This window comes from Bactrocera dorsalis, chromosome 2 (genome assembly GCF_023373825.1).
Source record: "Bactrocera dorsalis isolate Fly_Bdor chromosome 2, ASM2337382v1, whole genome shotgun sequence".
In the NCBI taxonomy this organism is placed as follows: domain Eukaryota; kingdom Metazoa; phylum Arthropoda; class Insecta; order Diptera; family Tephritidae; genus Bactrocera; species Bactrocera dorsalis.
Window position 1 is genome coordinate 52070335 of NC_064304.1, and position 12108 is coordinate 52082442.

The 12108-nt window shown below is 31.6% G+C and overlaps 1 protein-coding gene across 1 annotated transcript; it reads right to left on the bottom strand.

Annotated features, from left to right (window-relative positions):
- Positions 1 to 7848: 7848 nt before the first annotated feature.
- On the bottom strand, positions 7849 to 11902 carry LOC105226106 (homeobox protein abdominal-B; the record flags this gene model as incomplete). The annotated part of the gene is made up of 5 exons (XM_011204883.4): positions 7849 to 9128; positions 9190 to 9404; positions 9824 to 10016; positions 10111 to 10310; positions 11110 to 11902. Coding segments are annotated over 5 exons (1593 nt in total), but the record flags the coding sequence as incomplete, so codon positions are not given.
- Positions 11903 to 12108: the final 206 nt, after the last annotated feature.

Here is a 12108-nt window from a genome sequence, read left to right on the forward strand (position 1 = left end):
TTAATATAATTTTTTACCGACTCGAAACAAATTAATAATATACCAAATTTGATTGTAACCCATTCACGATTTCGTCGCTAGCTTCTACAGTCCAACTTTTAGATAGTTATATTTTATTAAAATTATCACTATATAAAATACAAATGTTATAATAGAATATATACCCATAAATTTGAATGTGTTATACTATATATACTGCGCATATACATAAGTATGCGTCCACTCATATCGTCGTAAAAACGCACCACCATTTACTACCATTTGCGGTGTCACTTTTGTTTATTTCTCTTGGAACACACAGCATTTGCAACAAAAAATGTGTGAGCAAATCGAATCAAGAATTTTTTACTGATGCAATCGCATCGCTCATGAGATTATAAATACATTTAAAGCGATTTATCTAATAGGTATACATTTTGGTACACATATCTCCATATGTAGGTATTCGTATACGTGCATTAATCCCGACATATAAGAAAAAAGTAAAAAAAGAGAAAAGTTAAAAAGGTATCAGTAAATAAATTAACTTGACGCAGAAGGAAATGATTCATTACACTCACATATTGCGTATGTTTTTTATACTCGTGCGACATTTTGCTAAAAAGTATAACAGTTTTGTTCATCTAAAAGTTTTTTGTATCACCTAAAACTAATCGAGATAAACACACCATAGCGTTATATACATATATAAATAAACAAGATGACGAGAAGAGTTGAAATCTGTGTGAATGGCTGTCCGTTCGACAGTCCGTTGGTCCATGCAAGCTGTAACTTGGATAAAAGTTGAGATATCGAAATGAAACTTGGTTTACATGTATGTTCGTTGGCAAAGAAGTAAAGACGAGTTCGTAGATAGGCGTAATCTAGTGGCCCACGTCCTCAAAACGCCATTAGCCGAAAACGCTCATAACTATTTTAAGATATTGGTACAAAATATTGCAGTAAAAACATACCTCGGGACCTACTCTACTGATTTCAATCAAATTCGGTAACCGAAATTATTTTGACATTTCTATTCGAAAAACACCGTTCGATGTATAATATATGTATATAGTATAATTGAAATTTACAGATAATTCTTTCCTGATAAAAGTATGTCAATATGTCAAATTGGATTTATTCGGATCACTACCTCTTTCAATCCCCCACATACTCAGTACATATATATAAAGAACTTCGAACTTCTGGGTGACTTTATACCGCATAAATATATCGGCCAACATGTTAGTTATCTTACTAAAATTGACTGAGCGTGTTTTACTTATAACCGTGTAAAATTGGGCAAAAGCTGGACCTAGCCCACATACAACCAATATCAGGATTTTCGTATTCCCGCTTGACTTTACTATATATGATGATATACAATTATTTTCAGTAATATAATCCTTACCAACCAACTTTAGTGGTCAGTCTATGAGTATATATATAAAATTGCTTGGATTCCAAACTTCTAGTTGTCGGTTTACACCTTAAGGTTGCAAAAGTAATCGGTTTCGCCCGAACTCAGGTCTGCCTTTTCTGCATTGGTGTCTTGTCTTACCTATACACGCCGAAGCAGTGAAATATTGATTCCATCTGTTTTCTATATCACACCTTTATTTATTGCAACATAAGTTTTTTCTCGATTTCTTATACTTATCAAAAAATGTTCAAACAAAACTTCAAATTCGTTTATGTAATATGGCATTTGATAATTCATAGAAAGATTTCATCCATTTTTGCCCCCAACCACAATAAATTTTAACAAGAAAGGAAGGCTTAAGTTCGGTTGCAACCGAGCATTTTATACTCTTGCAACTTGCAAGAGTCAAAGCCAGGGAAATACCTTAAACTGTCAAACGTCAAACAGATCGAAATCTAAACAGTTTTATACATACTTATACTAAATATAACTCATACACTGTCATACACATACGGTTTGTTAGAAAAACGAAAATCACTACATGTAATATATGGAAGTAGGGGTAGTATCGACCCGATTTTACCTATTTTTCCCAATACCACATACTATTAACATGCATTTTACTAAAAAACCAATAATACAGAGTAATGTCAGCAGGATGTTCGAAAATCCTTATACTAGTTATATAGGAGCTAGGTCAAGTTTTCGCTCAAATTTATCTAATTTAAACACAAAGATACTCTGTTATGAGTAAGATACGTTCTCTATTCATTCATTTAGATAACTCAAACATTGGCCGATATATGGGTATAATGTCAACAGAAGTTCGAAAATCTTTATATTAGCTAAATGGGGCTTCAATTACTCATCTCACACATTGATCTATATTTTCAATCAAAAGTCAACTATAGATATTGGGGTTCACATATTCGGTACCTAGTGGCTAGACCAGTCTTTGTTGAATTAGAACATGTTGTTTTCATGCGGTGGCGTACACTAAAGACATTATCGTGCAAAGTTTTATCTCGTTTTATTAATTATTAAAACATTAACAATGAGAAATACTGATCTTCATGATCTTCATTTACGCAGGTCTTTGAGATACAATTCTTAAAGACTTGGACGAAAGATTTTTTCGATTACAACCGTCTGAAAAAAATGTCGCGAAATTTTCACTGAAATTTTAATTTTTTGTTTAATGTCTGTCAAAAACCAAATTTTAAATATTTTTTTCTTCGATCAAGTTCTTAGTTTAGGTTTTAACTAAAACATGCAGTTTTTCATTTGAGATGATCCTGTAAGGAGGTATCCTGCCAATGCGGACGCATCTTTTTCCGAGGGATCACCGAGAATGGCCGATTTTACTATATTTCTTTCAAAAAATTTCAGAATTTAATTAAAAGTGTATGTTTGTAACAATAAAAAATTCTGATCTATTTTTTATATGAAAAAAATTGTTGAAGAAAGGCTGTTTCTTACCCGAGAAAACGTATGTAAGCCCTTAAAGCAAATTTGTTTAATTCAGTCTTTGCGTTGACTCGAAAATAGATTATTTTTGTTAATGGAAACCAAATAATTAATTCTAAATAGACCACACCAATTTTGTGCAGCTTTTAATTAATTATGGTGTTATATAAAAGTTGCCGTGGTTGTTGACCAATTTAATTTATTATATTTTAAAAATTTAACATAAAGTTCACCTACAAGTTTGCTGCTCCACTCAAATTGTCGACTTTTTATCTCTACGGATAGATTAAATGATTTTGACACTTTTAGTTAAAGATTATCCTATGTACCAAACTCAAAAGTAAAAATATAAATATAATATGATAAATATAAATGTTATATAAATTGTAGACATACCTAAAGTAAATATTTTTAAAAAATTATGTATTAATTTTTTTGTTAATTTTGTTTCAAAATAAAATAAATATTTTAAACCTTCCACGCAGTGATTACTTGTTGCATTTAATTTTAAACCTTAACCATTTCACTTTACAATAAATGAGTGGGATTGATGATGTATCGATGAGATTAACTAATTCTTAACGGTAATTGAATTAAGAGAAGTAATAGCAATTACGTCAGGCAGGCATTGTAAGGAATACGTTACTGGCGTATGAATAAACAGATGCTGTTTTCAGAGATCAATTTATTTCATTACTAGAGAACCCGTCCACGCTACTACTACCATCTATATGATTTTTTTAGTTGGATTATAATTATTAGTTTATGAGATATAGCATTTCTGTGAAGCGACTTGTGTTAGTTTACAAAAAAATGGATCATAGAGCATTTCGTGTGTTAATAAATCATTGTTTTTTGGAGGAAAATACTGTTGAATTTGGGCTCAGGGAAATCTACCGATGAAAAGATATTTGCTAAGCTTAAAGAGGCGAAAGCTCTGTGCAAAGTGGGTGCCTCGCAAGTTCGTAATCCAACAAAAACAACGAATAACTGACTCTGAGAAGTGTTTGAGTGCTCTCTAATCGGAATAAAGCCGAATTTTTGCGTCGGTGATAGAAACATAGCTCCATCATTTCCCACTGGAGTCTAATCGACAGTCATTCTAGTGGACTGCATATGATGAACCGATCCTCAGGCGTGGAAAGACGAAAAAGGCGGCTGGAAAGGTTATGCCATCAATCTTTTGCGATGCACGTGGTATAATACATACTCAATGACTGATTACTGAGCCAGTTATAATCTATTTCACTGCATATTTGCTTACACTTCTTTTCTACTATTCCAAAAACTTAGCAATTGTATTATTTTTGAGGAAGAATCAGTTTAAAATTGTACGCATATATTCAAATGATTCCTACAAACATGAATCTTGAAATTACTTATTATTGTTTTAGCCGAATCGGTTCAGCCGTTCTTGAGTTATAAATGGTGTAACTAACAACAACTTTCTTTTATATATATAGATGTGAGGTTGTTTTTATTTTTTTATTATTGTTTTTTTTTTTTGAAGAAATGAAATATTAAATTTTTCCTACAAACATAAATTTTGAACAAATGCTTATGATTTGAAATATAATTTTTGTATTTATGAGTTGTGTTAAACTTTGACATAAAGAGAAAAAAAGGTATCCCATGTCCTTACCCTGGTTCTAAGCTACCTCTCCACCAATTTTCACCCAAATCGGTTTCTCTTATATATATACATAGATTACCCGTATATGTAATATAAGTATCTAAGTAGTGCGACAATAAACAAATTTATTTATACCGTGAGCAGGGTATATTAAATTTGGCATGTTGTTTGTAACGTTCTTTTCTCATCAACAAGCTGCTCATAAATCGGATCGACCGATATCAGATCACTATTAGCTTTATAGCATATAGCTGTCATACAAACTGAACCATCGGAATCAAGTGTTTGTGTGGAAATTTTTTCATTTGACGATGTACATATCTTCAAGAAATTTTACATAAATGATTGCCTATAGCAATGGTGAAATCTCCGAAGAAATTATTCTGATCGAATCACTATAGCATAAAGCTACCAAAATGAATGATCGGAATCGCGTGCTTGTATAAAAAACTTTTTCATTTGGCGAAATATCTTTCCGGAATTTTAAATAGGTTTTTGTTTACGGCAATCATGCAATTTCCGGGCAAATTGTTCAAATCGACTCGCTATGGCATACATATATCTACTACACAAACCGAATGATCAAAGTTCTTATCAAGAATATTTTTTATTTGTGAAAGGTATGATCGCTTCTTGTTTTTATAGATCATCTGGAAGTGAATTAATTTATGATTATTTAAATTAATACATTGGGTGGAAGATTCGACTTTGTCAGAATCAGATAAATTAGAATTGATTTTGTATTCTAATAAGAAGAGGTTGGATCTCCCATTAGCCCCGGACCCCATCCAAATATACATGTTGGAGAAATATTTTTAAATATATAAATAAATAAAAAATACTCATTTTATTCAAGCATGCTAAGTTTATAATCGCATAACGGGAAAAATCTTATACAGAGTGTACAACTCAGATTGGGTTGATTTACTTCCAAACGTTTGATTTAATTTTTTTGAGTAGTCTATTTATAATATTTTAATTACAGAGTTAGCGACCAGCACAAAGTTTGCGATTGCCTGAGGTTCGGTCCATATCTTGATGCGTCCAATAAGTACGCATTATGTACGTTAACACCGAAAGTGAAAGTCAACAGGTTTTAAAGTCAAATTCTTTAACCCTTAAAATGCTCAAAGCTCTACTAGCCAGTAATCGCATAGAAATAGAGAGGCCATCTCGTTTAAATGCCCAAAAAAATTAACAAAAAAAATTTATTTGTAAGGCAACTAGTAACTAAAATACAAAAACAGTTCCTTTTTTATTACATCTAAATATTAATGCCATTAAGTCAAAATACAAATTAAGGAAATGTAATACACCATTATTTGTCAATAAAATTAATATAAATATATTTGAATTGCAACAGTAAATTTTAAATTTATTTAGATAAACTTCTATGTTAATTTTTATGCATATATTATTCTAAAGTTGCCTTATATTGTGATGTATGTAGTTACTTCGTTTTCTCGATCCTCTGCACAATATTCTATTGCATGCAATATATGTATTGAATGTAAGTTTTATATAACTGTCATATAACCGTTGGTTAATGCGAATTACTTATTTAATTTTATTACATTTTGCACCAATGCGGTTGAAATGCTGGATTATAATTTTATTTGCTTTTTGTACAAGTGTATTATTTTTTTATATGTACGTGCATAAATTCGATAACGAGAGGTTACATTTCATTTATAACTCGTAACATAGTGGCTTTTGATTGAGTAGACCATTTTTCTATTTATAGATATTTTGACATTGTTACTTACCAAAACAGTTTTTTACGCAAACCGTTGTTTTCGTGTGTCGTGTTTAACCTGTTGGTTTAAGATAAACTAAATAAAAATGTAGCAAAATGAAGAAAACTTAATTACAATATTATTTTCGAAATTGGTTCTGTGGAAATAAAACACTACTACTAACGATTATTAGTGAAATAGTAACGGATAGCCAATTTTTTAATTAAATCATTGTTATTTATTACTATTTTATCATGATTTTTCACAATAACTTTGCCTTAGAAAAAATGTAGTACAGTATATCGTGTATCATAGAGACGCAACTAAACCAATGTAACTACTAAATTCGCTATAAAAAATTACACATGTTGCAATTTAATACGCAGAATAACATAAATATCAACATAAAATAATTAATATAAATGTCTAACTTAAACATGAAGAAATACAAAAATTTAGAGGAATTATTAATAAGTATATTAGCTTTTGGTATATACGATATATGTTGAGATACATATCTATGTATGTTAATCACTCTATAGCAAGATACTTTTTCCAATTATATGAACAATTTGCAACTAATTAAGTAAAAGCTAACAACAGTAACAAAAACCGAATTTAATTGAATTTAGATCTAGAAACACACTTATGCAAGTAATATTGCCGATCAACGATGAATAATTGTTTGTATATTTATAAAGTTGCCTGAAATATGTATAATTATTTTATATCTGTACATATAATACTTGTATAAATATTTTGCTTGCAAACTTTATGTAGTTAACATAGCTAGTTATAAATCACTAGATATGATTTTTTTTTAATTTCTAATAGACAAACACACATACATCTTACAATATACTAATTTTATATTAACTTTAGTCTTCTTAACTTTTTCCGGAATTACATAAAATTTTCGCGTCGTCTTCAAGCTTGCATATCTTTTTTTTTCTTCAAATATTTGCAAATCCATATTATGCCAACGAAAGAAGCGGTACAAATAACTTACTATTCATCAAAATAATCCAATTAGCAAATATTATGGAAATGGAACTCTTTAGATATGATTGACTATGAGAAGATCCAAAAGTGAATACTTGTTCCAGTTCAGTGATTAGTTTACCATATTTTCAATGTCCAATATTTAAAGATAGAAAATCTTCCCCTAACTTCGCTACTACTCTGGAGGTGTGCAAATTACTTTCATTATCTAAGTTATAAGCAAACTTTACAATAGCCACATTTTTCCTGCATTTATTTAGAATAAATGAAAATTAATTGGTACTATTTTTGTTTACATTTTTGGATTTTCAATGTTGTTAATATACATATATTCAAAATGTATGTATTTACAATAATTAATTAAAATACAATACAAAGACGACAAATACAAATTACACCAAGTAGTTGTACAGCGACAATATATGACACGTTCATTGCAAATACATTTAGAAGTACAAGCTGTTTTGATAATTAAATATTTTTATTTTATTTCTCATTTACGTTATATAATATCGCGGATTAATGAGTAATACATGTATGTACGTATGTTTGCCTACATGGATGACTACAATAGTATGCAGTCATTATTATAGAAGTGTTCCTTTGCATATGTGCAAATATTACGTGAGTGTTTATGTGCGCATTATATTCTAACTTTACGAGATTACACACTTAGATAATGCTTATTTTTGTTTTACATTGTTATTTTTGACTCTCATAAATATTAAATGATTTTTCTCAATACGTGCTTTCACTAAAAAGTTTAATCTTTTTTTATACTCTTAAAATTTAATTGTTGTTTAATCATATATTTGTTAAGATACATATATTAAATAGGTTTTTATGAGAATTTGACAAAACTTTTATACATCCTTTTTAAGAGCCAGCTATTTCACTACACTTCCACATTACATATAAATTACTTAATTATTATTTTAAATGTAGATTAAGTTTAAATATATTTATTAGTATTTATAGTCTACCTCAAACGTTACTTTGACTGTAGCAGTGCCTCTATCATGTCTTTATAAATTGCATACTCTAATATTTGCATGCAATAAGCGAACATCAGCCTAACAACCTGCAAACAATTTATTGCCTATGATATATCGTAAATTATTCAAATTACTGGGCTTGCTTACCATTATTTACCAATATTTTATCCTTATTATCTCTAATATCTTGTACTTGAACGTATAAAACATCTTACTGATCAAAATAATGAAACTGTCGGTTTAAACCAAACAAAAGTTATTTAAAACTTCAAATAATAAACAATGGATTGCAACACTCCCTTATCAGAAATTACACTGGGAAAAAGGTTTGAATACACAGAAATTTAAACAAACATTGCGTAATGTTAAATAGAAAAATATAAAATAATATGAACACAAATAAGAACTTTAATTACAATAATTTCTTTGCAATTAAGGTTTTAACAGGCAATCTCTTTGATTACTGTTGATCCACAATAAGATTTCTGAACTTTAATTGTCTATAATTATAAATGTGTAGATAGTAAGCAACTTTCTACAAATATATTGAAGTTATTTATTTACGACAATATTTTGATGTATATGAATATGTAGGTTGAATTTGTCATTTACAGAAATTCTGGCTGTATTTCGGTTTTTATGTTCACCAAATGCTAGTAGGTGGGGAAGCCCATGGCGCTGGCACTGCTGTTGTCCAAAGGTCACTGATGCATTTTAGCGGTATGATGACCCATGCTCAAACCCAAATTCATATGATGAGTATTGTGATGCTGTTGCGTCGCTTGCGCATGGTTATGATTACTATTGGCGCTGTTATTGTTATTCTGTTGGGAGGCTTGACGTTGTGAATTCTTTTTATTTTTCATACGACGATTTTGAAACCAAATTTTTACCTGTAAAACAAAATGGAGAAAAAAATAATAATGGTAATTAAATTTTCATTGCAGCGCTTACCTGCCGTTCAGTAAGATTTAAGTTTCTTGCTAGCTCCCAACGTTTTTGTTTGGAGACGTAAGCGTTGTAAAGGAACTCCTTCTCCAATTCAAGAGTTTGAAATTTGGAGTAGGGCTTACGCTTTTTTCGCACTGAAACTTGTCCAGTCCATTCATGTAGGGCATTAGTGGGAGTACAAGGCCCAACCGTACCAACAGGAATGCCAGCTGTACCACCTTTAAATGAAATCATAATGATCATGAATAAAAAACATACATACATATAATATATATAAAATATATGTTTATTCATTTTAAAAATCATCACAGTGAGAATGATTGATTAACATGTACGAGCTTATTGCAAAGGTTGATCACGATTTATTTACAATAGTAATGGTGCGAAAGGACTTCAAAATGTTATATTTATGTAGTGAATTTGAATTCCAATAATTTCGGTTAATCTGTAATGTGGTAAAATATTTATACTACATGAACTGTTCGGTAAGAGTATAAACGATTCCTACCTCCGATTATAAAGATTTTGTACTAGCCGTATAATTTTCAATTATATATAAAAATACATTGTATGTGTAAGTCAATAGCTTTATAAAAAATTTAATATGAATAAAAAACCAAGTTCTATAATATTTTACCTGAACTTGAATAAGCTTCACTTGGGTACCCACGCAGCCCGCTTGGTGAAGAATACGTTGGCGTTTCATAACTAGACTGCGAAGTGCCCTCGACGGATTGGCGGGCAGCAGCTGCAGCAGCATGTCGTTCATCACTAGCGCTCATGTAGGCCGCTGCAGCGGGTGTAGGTTGTTCCCGGTAATTCCAATACGGCTACAGTCGTATAAAAAGTATTATCGAAAGATTAAACAAATTCCTTTTTAGGTCTTTGCTGCTAATAAAACATTTATATAAAATATTATTTAACCTGATATTGTGTCTCGGGGTAACCATAGAAAACCGGCTTTCGGTCTCGATCTAGAAAGTATTGTGATGCGTGATATTGTGAACTGAAGCCATCACCATCGTAAGCCCAAGGATGAGGATGCCTTTTAACTGCTGCCGTCGCGTCAGCTTCAAAACCAGGTCGGATCGCGGGTATGTGCAGAGGTGCTAACAATGACATGTCTGAAATTAAGAAATTCACAAACAATTGATTAACATATACCCAGATAATTGCTTAAATAAAATTTTGTATAAATCTTTATATAAAAATGTATCTGATCGTTTCAGAAAAATATATTTAAAATATTATATAAATATCATTTTAAATGAGATTAGTCAATTTAAAATCTACTAATTAAAAAGATTGCTAATAACTTTACATTTGGATTGTAAAATATAATAGAGTAAATTTTAAAACTATATGTGTTAGGTTAAGAAGTTTGAATGGATCTTCTCGTTTAGAAAGCATTTTTTTTTTGGAATTAAATATTTTAATGGAGCCCTTTTAAATATTTCCAAGTTGGTTTGGAAATCTGTTCTTTCAAATAAAGGAAATGATGATGCCAAATAACTTTAGAGAAAAAACTGACGGAATTATGTTTCATGTTTATTTTTTTGTCAATAATTCTGAAAGACTGAGAAATATTAGAAGAATGAAATAATCTCAAATTTAAACAAGTGTAATGTGTTTTAATTCATTGTTTTAGTAGTTAAACCATTCATGTAATAATATTTCAAACGAACAGAAAAAAAGTTGTATACCTTGGATAAATTTAATCAAATATTATATTTTTTTATACTGTATATAATTATTATTTATTTTATGATAATCTGTTAACAAATTGTAACTAATATAAAATAGTTGGCTCAAATTCTGAAACCTGCAAACTTTTCAATCATTACAATTTTGTACAAATTATTAATTTACGAAATTAGAAAAGGGGTGTAACTCATTAAATTAAACTAAGCTTTTTTTACTTACCTGGGGGTTGGGAACTAACACTGGAGGGGGAAACACTCGCCGTTGACGGCGCAACAATCTGCGTTTGGCCGGACGCCACTGCTGAATTTTGTTGTTGTTGCTGGAGGTTCGCAGACGCACCAGGAGGCACACTATTCGTTTGCTGCTGTTGTTGTTGCTGTTGGGGGTGTGGAGAGGCGAGGTGTTGCTGTACTTGCGGTTGGGCACCTGAAGGTGTTTGGGAAGGACTGTGGGCACCACCAACTGGTGTAGCTGCGAGCTGCTGTTGCTGCTGTTGAGTGGGCAGGAGATGTTGTTGTTGTTGTTGTTGTTGCTGTTGCACGGAAGCAATTGGCACTGGAGGGGGATCTTCATACATAACCGCATTAGTAGGCGTGGAATGTGACGTTGGTGTTGTTTGTTGTTGTTGTTGTTGTTGTGGAAGCACAGCCGCCGTCGGTATGAGTGAGGTTGAATTCGCCGACACAGTCGGCACAGTGTGTTGAAGATGATGATGGTGATGTTGCAGATGCGGATGATGGTGGTGATGCGGGTGGTGGTGCAATTGATTGATAATATTTGTGGCGGGTTGTTGATTGATAACCGAAACAGCGGAGACGGTGGACGAAGCAGTAGCGGTTGGATGTGGAGCGTGATGATGTGGCCCCCACCAAGTCCCGGCAGCGGCGTGCGACCCGACTGCCGAGACATCGTGGGGGTCGTAGAGAGCACACGCCAGCGGGATGGTTGGGGTTTGGGGGAGTGGTGGAATATTTACGGTTATTTTGAGCGCGATTCGAATAAAGCAGTAACGAGTATTTTAGCGAACAACAGATACAATTATACAACGCGAACGCGAATTTTCCAAGCGTGGAGTTTATATATTAAAATGTATTAACATTCAATAAATAATTACGAGATCAATTGCATTAATCGGTTGTGTGATTTTACAAAAAAAGTTATTTCACAACCCGGCAACCGTTGTCAAAGAGAATAATACACATAATATATGCAGATGAG